Below are 13,021 nucleotides of genomic sequence, written 5' to 3' on the forward strand. Positions count from 1 at the left end.
ATACAGCCAACAGTGGTGTCCCACCTAAATGAACAAAAATTACAAAGTAACAGTCAAAACCCAATGTATCCACAGTACAATCTAATTGTTTTGACAAGGCAGTCCACAAAAGCTGTCCTGTTCCACTGTAGCACATGGTATAGTCCACTACAACTGTCCTGACCCACTGTAGTACATGATATAGTCCACTATAACTATCCTGACCCATAGTGATACATGATATAGTCCACTACAATTATCCTGACCCACAGTGGTATGTGATACAGTCTACTATAACTGTCCTGTCCCACTGAATTGAATCATTCATGTCCAGAAAGTGAAGCACCATACCAGACATCATCATTACCCCTATTTAATGAACTTTCATGTCATATATATATCACGAGTCATGAGAGACCTTTGGTTACATAGTGTAGTTCCATGTATGTAATTAAACCATCAAAATACGAAATATCAAACCATGTATAATCAAGGCCAAGCTATGCTCAAGAGCAAGAGTCACTTACCTCGCCTTCCATGTTGACAATAACAGAGGAGCAGCCGAAGAAGGATGTCACCTTCCCAGGGTCATCATTGCTGCTGTCATCGGTTTTGGCCTGAAAAATGAACCTTTCATACGTGGAGGCGATGTGCAGCACCATCAGCTGCAAGAGACATCCACTGTATTAGGATCGTCCTAGGATTGGTGAGAATAAGGAAAGACCTTGAACAAGGGATGTACTGTATGAAGAGGCATACTATACTAAGGTACATACTGTATATGCCGTTCTGGGGACAATGTACTGGATACATAACATACGGAGGAAAAAATCTCTCCAAGGACAAGTTTACTGGGAGTATAATATTATCAGGAGGCAATAATGCATGATGTATGTCAGTCCTTGAACAAAGCAAAACAGCGCCAGCTTTGGACCACAAGATCATGTGGTCCACAGGCACGAGAGGAAGGATGGTATAAACCACAATAAGGCATAAATCGAGGACATAATTTTTACAGTGACAGACTTGCTGGAGATAGCACTTCCGTGACTTGGGAAGGACCACCATATAACAGGAAGAGCAACGATAATACTTTTCTACTTTTCCCTGTCTCTTCTTCTTTCCCTTTCATTAACCTCCTTATATTTCAAATAAGGTCCAGTTTGATGAAGACTTGTCCATGGCTGGATCCTTCAACATGAAGAAGAATGGTGTACTCATAGGAGAGTACACTAAGCTGAAGGCTACACCCACAGGACATGGGTATTCCTACTGCATATACTACACAGAACTCAGGGTATGACCACTTATGATGACATGTAACACTTAAGCGTACACTGAAGGGGTATCTCTGGACATGACATAGTGGAAGGGTATCTCTGGGCACAATATAGTGGATGGGTGTCCCTAGAGAAGACATGGTGGATAGGGAGCTCTAGAGATGACACAGGAGAAGAGTATCCCTAGATATGACAGTGTAGGGGTACCCCTAGAGTGACACAGTGGAGAGGCATATCTAGAGATGATACAGTGGAAGGCTACCCCTAGAGATGACACAGTGGAGGGGTATCTCTTAGATACAACATATTGGTGGGGCAACTGCATAGATGATACAGTGGAAGGTACTCCTAGAGATGAAATAGTAGAGGGATGCCCCAAGATATGTTACAGTGGAGGGATACCCACCCCTAGAGATGACACAATGGAGGGGTACACCTAAAGATGACACAATGGAGGATATCCCTAGTGATGACACAGGTGAGGGGTACAGACGACAAGATCAAAGTGTACATCCAGACCTAACACAATGAAGGGGTACACTTGACCATGACGGAGTGGAGAGACACACACACACACACACACACACACACACACACACACATAGCTTTAAGGGGAACATCTGGGGATGATGTACCACATGAGACGACAGCAGAGGGGTATATCCGGAGACGAAACGATCGATGGGTATCTGTACATATGACCCAGTGGAGGGTTACACCTGGAAACAACACAGTTGAGGTTACCCCTTCAGATGAAACATGAGCGGTACAAAGAGAAGATGAAGGAATGGAGGGGTACACCCTGAGATAATACAGTGTAGGGGTATCCCTTGAGTGAAACAGTGGAGAGGCATATCTAGAGACGATACAATGGAAGGCTACCCCTAGAGATGACACAGTGGAGGGGTATCTCTAGATACAACACAATGATGGGGCAACTGCATAGATGATACAGTGGAAGGTACCCCTTGAGATGAAATAGTAGAGGGATGCCTCTAGATATGTTACAGTGGAGGGATACCCACCTCTAGAGATGACAATGGAGGGGTATACCTAAAGATGACACAATGGAGGGTATCCCTAGTGATGACACAGCTGAGGGGTACAAACGACAAGATCAAAGTGTAAATCCAGACCTAACACAATGAAGGGGTACACTTGACCATGACGGAGTGTAGACACACACACACACACACACACAACTGTAAGGGGAACATCTGGGGATGACGTACCACAAGAGACGAAAGCAGAGGGGTACATCTAGAGACGAAACGATCGATGGGTATCTGTAGATATGACCCAGCGGAGGGTTACACCTGGAAACAACACAGTTGAGGGTTACCCCTTCAGATGAAGAACAAGGGGTACAAAGAGAAGATGAAGGAATGGAGGGGTACACCCTGAGATGATACAGTGGAGGGGTACATCCTGGGATGAAACAGAGGAAAGGTACACCCTGGGATGATGCAGTGAAAAGGTACACCCTAGAATGATACAGTGAAAAGGTACACACAGGGATGATAGAAAGGAGGGATATACCAAGGAAAAACATACTTGAAGGGTACTCTTGGAGACAGCACATTGGAGAGGTATACCTGGACACAACATATAGGAGGGGCAAACCCTTGGGATCTACCCCACACTACAAAAGGAAGAGCAGATCATCATAAGAGAGACTCACGTGGTAGAAGGGGACAAGGGCTCCATCAGCAATCCCCTGCAACTCGCGCACATAGTGTGGGAAGTTCTCCTGCAAAGTAAACACAAATGAGGTTGGATGCACTTCCTCCCGACATACAAGCAATATTTGGAATTAGATAATAATAATGTTTTTTTTTTTTTAATAATTGATCGCCATTTCCTCACATTAGCGAGGTAGTACCAGGCACAGATGAAGAAAGGCCACATCCGTTCGCACTTTCCCATGGTTTATCAAGGGTGTTTTTCTTCTTCTGGATCAGTCCACTGACAGCATGTTGACCCCAGTATACCATATAGTTCCAATTCACTCCTTCCCATGCACATCCTTCACCCTCCTACATGTTTAAGCCCTGATCACTCAAAATCTTTTAAATTCCATCCTTCATCTCCAATTTGGCCTCCCGTTCTCATTGATCCTCGACTTCTGACACAAAATATCCTCCTGTCAATTTTTTCTCACTCATTCTCTCCATATATCCAAACCATTTCAGCACACCATCTTCTGCTCTTTCCACCACACTCTTAAATACCATTACTGTGACTTACATGATACTCATCAGGCGGGATTTTTTTCCATGTATTTTCAATATTTTACGAACTTCAAAAAAACCCCCAGCATATTCGGTAATGTTCAATTTCTAAGCAATCTGGAATTTTGAGGATGTATTACTAATAATTATTATCATCACTTGTCATCAATATTCAAAAAATAGAAAAATAATAATAAAGAATTCTATCACCGCATTCCCAGCACTTCGTATGAGGCAACTTAAGGGAGCGAGAGCAGGGGGTTGAAATTCCCCTCTTGCATTTTACTTTCTAAAAGAGGGAACAGAAAAAGAAGCCAAGCAGGGAGTAACCTTGAAGATTCAGGCTGGGGTGTCCAAATGTGTAACAAAGATGAGAAGACTGAATAGATAGGCAGTATCTTTGAGACAAGAAGCCTGGAAGATCTGGCTCTGAGTGAAACAAAAATTAAAGGTAAAGAAGAAGTATGGTTTGGAAAAGTCTAAGAAGTAAAGTCAGGGGCTGTTGAGAGGACAAGAGCTAAGGAAGGAGTAGTACAAACATACAATTTCTCCTTATCATACATAACACTTGACAAAACTCACACACCTTATTCTTCAAAACTAGATTTCCTGAGGTGAGCACACTGCGCAAGTTCTACCTTTTGGTAAGATGTTAGGAACAATAGATAGATGTGAAAGGTAGGAACATTTTAGCAGGAGCATCAGGAAGAAACATTATGCAGGAGCAATAGGTAGAAGTAGTCAGTAGGAACATAGGTAGGAGCCTCTGCAAACACAGTACTAGAGCTGCCTTTTGCCAGTGACCTGGAAAAAGCAGGGCACTAAAGGCTAAGAAGAGGCACTAGAGTTCATTAATTATGGAGACTATATAGCCATGGCCACCCCTTTGGGGAAATTCCAGTTAGGAACAAGTGTCAGAGATACAGACAGATATACAGAAGGATAGACAGACAGATAAATATACAGAAGAATAGACAGACAGATAGATGTACAACACAAAACTACAGGAGATCAAGAGGAAGGTGCAGGGATTGAAAAAGACGGCAAATGAGAGTTGGGGTGAATGTCAGCAAACTTTAGGGAGAACAAAAATTTATTTTGGAAGGAGTTAAATAATGCTCAAAAGAAAACAGAGCAAATAGGAACATTGCTGAAGAGTGCAAAAGGGATAGTGTTAACAGGCAGTGATGAATTGAAGAGAAGGTGGAGTGAGAAGTTTGAAGGACTCTTAAACGTGTTTGATGATGGAATGGCAGATTTAGGGTGTTTTGGTCTAGTGGTGTTCGATGTTAGAGAGTCATGGAGAGTGGTTTGACTGAGTAAGTAATGAAATGGAAAGAAAGATGCATGGTAATAAAAAGTGTGGCTGAGAGTAGAAAAGGGCATGCTGAAATGGTTTGGACATATGGAAAGAATTAGTGAGGAAAGGCTAACGAAGAGGTTATATGTGTCAGATGTGGAAGGAACATAGGGAATGGGGAGACAAAATTGAAGATGAAAATGAAAGGATGGAGTGAAAAAGATTTTGAGTAATCGGGACCTGAACAAGCAGGAGGGTGAAAGGCGTGCACAGGATAGAGTGAACTGGAACCATGTCGTATACTGAGATTGACATGCTGTCAATGTACTGAACCAGGGCATGTGAAGCATCTGGGGTAAGGCATGGAAAGGTCTGTGGGGGCTGGTTGTAGATAGAGAACTTCGGTTTTGGTGCGCAAAATGACAATAAAGTCTGAAAAAAATCACTAATAATACATCCTCAAATTTCAGATTGTTTAAAACCTGTATGTTACTAAATATTGTTTTTCTGAATTGTTTAGAATATTTAGAAAAAAAAAAAATCTTACCCATTAAATGTTTGTGAGGAATGGAATCGTGGAAGGTATGAAGCACCTTTGAGGTACGTGGTGTCTGGGGTGGTGAAACAATGCATTCCAAGATCACAGACGATAACTGGGCGATCCTGAAGGTGTATCAAGAACAATCCCTGGGATGTCTTAAATTCATGGACAATAACTGGGGTGCCAATGGATGATACCAGGAGTGTCTGGGGTGGTTTAAGGAGATACCTTAGTGTCCTGGGTCATCAAGGATGTTACATGGAGGGTGGTTGATTATGAACGCAAGGTGACTGGATGGTCAGGAACGATATCTGACTATTTTAAATCTAGCGGGGTAACGATATCTGGGGTGTTCTGATACCTACAGTCATGTAGTCACACAAACGACGATAACTGGGTAGATCTAAGAAGGTACACACCTGGAGCGTGGCCAACGTGGTATCGTACGAGATCTTTCCTTCTCCCGTGCTGTACTTGGTCAGGAGGCCTGTGTGACGGTTTTTGATGGAGGCCAGGAAGTCTGTGATACGGCTGCGGAAGGTCCGGCCCTGCGAATCATACTGAAGCCAATGAAAACTTTTCATTGCGTCATTTTACAGACTGGTTGACTCATTCATTCTCTCCTAGCCAAGCCTAGCTGGTCGACTCGTTCATTCACTCCTCGCCAAGCCTAGCTGGTCGACTCGTTCATTCACTCCTCGCCAAGCCTAGCTGGTCGACTCGTTCATTCACTCCTCGCCAAGCCTAGCTGGTCGACTCGTTCATTCACTCCTCGCCAAGCCTAGCTGGTCGACTCGTTCATTCACTCCTCGCCAAGCCTTGCAATATTTCCCCAACAAAAATAATGGAATTGTAAATGATATTATGAATCTCGTTCTGGTACCAGGCAGATATTACAAACAGTTTAGGTGTACCCATGTGCTACAGACAGAGTCATACAGTCGTGCTTTGTATGGGCACTGATATAGTAACCCTTCACGGATGATTTAGATACCTGGGAGTCAATGAGGCAGCGAATGGGACTAAGGAAGCTGAAGTGAGACACGGGTCTAAGGTCCGTGGAATAATGTGAAGTGTGTGGAAAGAGAGGTTATAGTCGACCGCAATGTAGCACTTTATGATCACGACGAAGAGACACTTGGGCACGATGAAATGACCCTTGAGCACGAAAAAGACCCTTCATCACGAAAGTTCGACCTTTAGGTGTGATGGTTTGACCTTTGACTTGATCCTTAGAGATCAGGTAAAAAGGGTCATGCCTAACAAGCCGACCATCATCCTCACGAGTTTAAAATGCTTAAGATATTCCAAGAATAGAAAAAAAATCACTGGTATGTCCCTTTAAATACGAAACAAACACGTTTAAGAACAGAAACTTACCAAAGAATTATATTTTTGACCGTTATTTCAGCTTCCTTAAAGGGGGGAGGGGGGGACCAATCTCAATTTTCTTTGTCAGCAGAGTGTCATATCTTGAACTCACCACATCATGACCCACTTCGTAGTAAGTTCCGCTGGTGTAGAGGATCGGGAGGGCATTGCGACGTTGTATCGAAGCGTCAGTCATGGCTGTGTCTGAATTCCACTGCGGGAAAATGGGAAGTTTAAGTTTCTCCTAGATGTAACAGTATGTCTGTATGACAGGTTACAGATATTCGTATTGCACATTTACACACATTATATAGACCTATACCAATCATATGCTATAACCTCTTGACCATGGATGTTGGACGAGGGGAGGCCGAAATGTGTGAACGATTATCTTAAATATGTTTGTGCCAAAATTCATCAAGATGGCTTAAAGGGTCAAACATTTACCAAGTGTGCAGGAAGCACATTAATGCGTGTGTGTGTGTGTGTGTATATATATATATATATATATATATATATATATATATATATATATATATATATATATATATATATATATATATATATTAGTCATGCTCGCCGTCATCCATTCCTGACACCAACCCGCCCCATAGGAAACCACATATGTACACGAAAGAAAAGAAAAAATTGATAATATATGTATTCTCCTCTCATCCATACCCTATCGCCACCCTCTGCGTCAACGAGGTAGAGCCAGGAAACAGACGAATAAAGCTACAACAGCTCACATCCATACACGAGCTGTCATGTGCAATGCACCGAAACCACAACTCTTGAAGCCACATTCAGGCCCCACAGACCTTTCTGTGATTTACCCCAGACGTTTCGCATGCCCTGGTGCAATCCACTGACAGCACGTCGACCCCAGTGCAACATATTGCTCCAATTAACTCTATTCCGTGCACGCCTTTCACCCCCCTGCACGTTGAAGCCCTGATCGATTAAAATCTTTTTCACTATCTCCAATTTCGTCTTCCTGTTCATTTTGTTCCCTCCACCTCTAACCCAATTATCTTCTCTGTCAATGTTTCCGCACTCATTCTGTCCGTATGTCCCAACCATTTCAACACAACCTCTTCTGCTTTCTCTACCACACTCTTTCTTTTACCACACATATCTCTTACCCTTTCATTACTTGCTAGGTCAAACCACCTCACACCACATTTTGTCCTCAAACATTTCATTTTTAACATCTACTCTCCTCCGCTCATGCCTCGCAATCATATAATATTGTCGGGACTACTGTTCTTTCAAACATACCCAATTTTGCTCTCCGAGATAACGTTCTCCCTTTCCACACATTCTTCATCACTTCCAGAACCTTCGCCCCCTCCCCCACCCTATGACTCATTTTCGCTTCCATGATTCCATTCGCTGCCAAGTCCACTCCCAGATAGTAAAAACACTTCAACTCCTCCAATTTTTCTCCATTTAAACTTACATCCCGACTAACATATCCCTCAATCCTGCTGAACCTAATAACTTTGCTTTTATTCACATTCACTCTCAACTTTCTCCTTTCACAGCACACACTCTTCCAAACTCAGTCACCAACTGCAATTTCTCGCTTGAGTCAGTCACCAGTGCTGCATCGTCAACAAACAATAACTGACTCACAGACTGCATATTCGCCCTTCTCTCTCTAAGACTTACATTTACCTCCCTCACCATCCCATCCATAAACACATTAAACAACCATGGTGACATCACACACCCTTGTGCAGACCAACCTTCACTGGAAACCATCCACTCTTCTCTCTTCCTACTCGCACACACGCCTTACTTGATAAAAACTTCTCAACGCTTCTGGCAGCTTACCTTCCAAACCATATATCATTAAGACCTTCCACAAAACGTATCTATCAACGCTACCATATGCTTTCTCCAGAACCATAAATGCCGCATACAAATTCATCTGTTCTTAATATTTTTCCACTCATTCTTTAAAGCAAACACCTGATCCACACATCCTCTACCACTTCTGAAACCACACTGCTCCTTCCCAGTCTGATGCTCTGTACATGCCTTCACCATCTCAATCAATACCCTTACCAGGTATACTCAATAAACTTATAAGTCTTTGGTTTGACACTCACGTTTATCCCCTCTACCTTTATACAATGGAACTATACATGCATTCCACCAATCCTCAGGCACCTCATGATCCATACACACGTACGCTGAACATCCTTACCAACCAATCAACAACAAAGTCACCCCCTTTCCAAGTAAATTCAACTGCAATACCATCCACTTCAGCCGTATTTCATCCTTCGCAAGGCTTTCACCACCTCTTCTCTCTTAACCAAAACACTCTCTCGAACTCTCACTTCGCATTTCACCTTGACTAAAACATCCTAAATCTATCACTCTATCATCAAATACATTCAACAATCCTTCAAAATACTCACTCCATCTCTTATTCACTTTATCTCTATCTGTTATCACTTCCCCTTTTGCTCTCTTCACCGATGTTCTCTTGCCTCCCCGAACATTATTTATCACCTTCCAAAACATCTCTATTTTCCCTAAAATTTAATGACCCTCTCATCCCAACCTTCGTTTTCCCTCTTTTTCAACCACTGCACTTTCCTCTTGACCTCCTACAGTTCTCTTTTACATATCTCCAAATCATTCACACTCCTTCCTTGTAAGTACCACTTCAATGCCTCCCTTTCGTCTTTCACTTGCAACTTTACTTCATCCCTCCACTCACTACCATTTGTAATCTGCCCACCTCCCACTTTTCGCATGCCACATGCATCTTTTGTACATACTATCACTGCTTCCATAAATCCCTCCAATTCCTCACCCACTCCCCTTGCTTCATTTGCTCTCACCGTTTGCCATTCTACACTCTCTCTCTCACAGTATTTCTTCACACATGTCTCCTTTCTAAGCTCACTTATTCGCACTACTCTTCTCTCCCAAACAGTGTTTCCTATTTTGAAAACCCCCACAAATCTTCATCTTCGCCTCTAAAAGAGTGATCAGATATCCCACGAGCTGCCCCTCTCAGCACATTTACATCCAAAAATCTCTGTTACACGCCTTAATAATGGCCGTTGACCATCTCTCCTCCTCACATCCGTATACTTGTATATCTGTCTTTTTAAATCAGGTATTCCCAATTACTAATATTTTTTCAGCACAGCTCCAAAAGCACTACCCCATTCCCATTAATAACACTGAATAAATCATAAAGATGGATGTCTCCTCAGACCAATTATCTCCTCTTTTAATTCATCTGATTATAAATTGTGTAAATAACAAAACACCTTATCAATGTTCAAAGAAAAATCTATCCATCACATGATATTGATAGCTTAGATTTTGTAAATAAATTCAAGAACATTAATTTGCCTGATCATAAACTCATTAGTTTTGATGTGAATTCCCTTTTCACTAAAACCCCCATTGATGAAACCATCACATACCTAAGGAGGAAATTTTCTGATCTCAGTCTTGCTTTGCCCTTGCCCGTAAAAACTTTCATTGACTTAATACAGCTTTGTGTTATCAACAATGTTTTTCAAGATAATGAAGGTAATCTTATAGAAAGCGATATGGTCTTGCAATGGGAAATCCACTTAATCCTATCATCAGTAACTTATTCATGGAATACTTCGAGATTGAAATTCTAACTTCAATCAATAATCACCCAAAAGTCTGGTCTAGATACGTGGATGATGTGTGGTCCTTATGGCCATCCTCCCAAGATTGTGATGTTTTCTTTAATGAATCAAATACCATTTACCTCACTATCACTTGCAAGGTGGAATGGGAAAAAGAAGGCAAACTGCCGTTTCTTGATGTGTTAACTACAGAATCTGACCATTAGTCCTAAAAGATCTACAGGAAACCTACCAACTCAGATATATATAAATTCTTTTCAGTACATGATTCTCCTGTAAATGTCTGTGGTTATTATGTCCTTGTTCTTAAGAGCACTATGGATATGTGATCCCATAAGCCTGGTTGACGAATGTAGTCATATAAGACGTTATCTTTAGGCAGTTCTGTTATCCTAAGTAGTTTGTGAACAAGGCTTACTGGAAAGCTGAGAAGACATTTGTCAACAAAAATGCAAAAAATTATGATTGATCTAAATGTTTAGCATTGCCCTATTCTCCCAACTTACCTAATGTAAGACAGGTACTAAAAACAGTGCTATTGATGTTGTCTTCCAGTACAACACACTATCAGTAAGACCTTAACTGAAAGTAGGCCAAATCATCCAACAATTGAGAGCGTTTATGTCGTCAAGCCTAAGGCATGTAAAGATGTATACATTGGCCAAACCGGAAAAACTGAAACAGATGTTACTGGCATCGTCACTCACAGTACAGAGGGATGACTACAAAAATACGATCGCTAAACACTGTCATGAAAACGATTACCTTGTAGACCTTCGAAATACAGTTATTATATATCCTTCTGCTGATTATGCCACACGCAACGTCATTAATCCGACTGCTAATAAGAACTTTAATTTGTCCCCAAGCAACTTTAAAGCCCATCATGTTAACAAAAATCATCATGAAAGAATCAACAAGATGAAAAAACAAGAAAAGATTGGTCCAAGACAGATCTAGTTACCCAAAACAACTCCCCTTAACCACAAGGCATCCCCCACTCTTCCTTAAACGGTCAACGTCGGCTAGCGTTGTGTTGTTTGATGGTAGGCGCCAGAAAGTACTTCTGTTGTGATGTTGGAATTTAAATAACTATTAATTATTGGCACCTGATGAGCTGGACTGTCTCCACAAACATTTTGCCACATGTTTGATCAACATTATCTATCTATATATATATTATATATTGGAAAGGATCACATTTTTGCGCGTGATGAGTCCACGGAGAAAATGAAACACGATAAGTTCCCAAGTGCACTTTCTTGTAATAATCACATCATCAGGAGATATACGAGAAAGAAATGTCAGTTGATACACGACGAAGAGACGTAGCGAGGGCGCCATTTGGTAAACAAGTGATTGTCCAAGACAGACGAGGGTATCATAAACATATTATGTGGACAAGAAGGGGAATTGTTTACAAATTTTATCAACAATAAAGCAATCCAATTTGTATAGACTTTCTCAAATATCAAGGTTATAATTCTTTGTATTTGATAATAGAAGATTCAATGATATTTCTCGTGGTACTGGAGTTAGCTAATAACTGAGATGGCATTATTCCAGTCAGTACAATGATCGTAGTTTTTAATGTGATTAAACAAGGCATTTGATTCTTGTCCTGTTCTTATACTATATTTATGTTGCTAACAGAAAGATTTCTACCAGTCTGCCCAGCATAAAACTTATTACAAAATCTACATGGTACTTTATAGATGCACCCAGAATTTTCTAGCGAGTTCCTGATTAAGATATTCTTTATAGTATTATTGGTGCTGAAGGCAACATTTACACTAAAGGATTTTAGAAATTTTGTTTCAAAGAATTCCATATAAAAATTACTTAGTACAGGATATCTTCCCATCTAATGCAATTTGGTTCAGGTAAGTAGATGATGTTCTTTGTGTTTGGCCAACAAATGAAAATTTACAAACATTTCTCCCCTTACTTAATTCAATACCTTCCATCAAATTTACTGTAGAAAATGAAAATAATAATGTTACCATTCTTAGACTGCATGATCCAGAGGCAAGGCAACAAGGTTAAGTTTAGCATATACAAAAAAATACCAATGTATGCTAATATATCCATTATTACTCATTTCAACATGACAGAGTTAAATTATCATTTCAATCTGTTTCTTAGGGCACTACGTATTTGCAGTCGAGAGTTTATTGATGATGAGTTTGAGAAGGTATATTCTTTTGGATCCATGTTACAGTACCCTAGATCTTTCATTGATAAATCATTTTAAAGGGTTAAACCCAAACCTCCCATTGACACCAAGAATCTTTTAGTCCTCCCTTTTAATAATGATTTTACTTCCCATGTTGCTTAAATCCTTTAATGTAAATGTTGCCTTTAGCAACAATAATACTATAAAGAATATCTTAATCAGGAACACACCAGAAAATTCTCCTGAATGCATCTATAAAGCGCCATGTAGAAATTGTGATAAGTTCTATGCTGGGCAGACTGGCAAGGGTCTTTCTGTTAGACTTAAACAGCATAAATATAGTATAAGAACAGGACAAGAATCAAATGTCTTGTTTAATCACGTTAAAAACTACGATCATTGTACTGACTGGAGTAATGCCATCTTAGTTATTAACTATTAACTAACCCCAATACCAAGAGAAATATCATTGGATCTTTTATTATTA

General features: G+C 40.7%; 1 protein-coding gene across 5 annotated transcripts in view; it reads right to left on the minus strand.

The window, feature by feature from the left end:
• LOC139761104 (beta-alanyl-dopamine/carcinine hydrolase-like) overlaps positions 1-13,021 on the minus strand; it is a 113,628-nt gene that overhangs the window by 26,016 nt on the left and 74,591 nt on the right. For 4 of the 5 annotated variants that reach the window (XM_071685028.1, XM_071685024.1, XM_071685029.1 and 1 more), the window contains exons 2-5: positions 6,815-6,916; positions 5,751-5,879; positions 2,941-3,009; positions 507-644 (exon numbers count right to left, since the gene is read on the minus strand). In XM_071685028.1, coding sequence (XP_071541129.1) covers positions 507-644; positions 2,941-3,009; positions 5,751-5,879; positions 6,815-6,898 — 420 coding nt within the window. In that variant the 5' untranslated portion in view covers positions 6,899-6,916. The remainder of the gene's footprint in view (positions 1-506; positions 645-2,940; positions 3,010-5,750; positions 5,880-6,814; positions 6,917-13,021) is intronic. The other variant, XM_071685013.1, reaches the window with a different exon arrangement.

Source organism: Panulirus ornatus, chromosome 3 (genome assembly GCF_036320965.1).
Source record: "Panulirus ornatus isolate Po-2019 chromosome 3, ASM3632096v1, whole genome shotgun sequence".
NCBI classification, from domain to species: domain Eukaryota; kingdom Metazoa; phylum Arthropoda; class Malacostraca; order Decapoda; family Palinuridae; genus Panulirus; species Panulirus ornatus.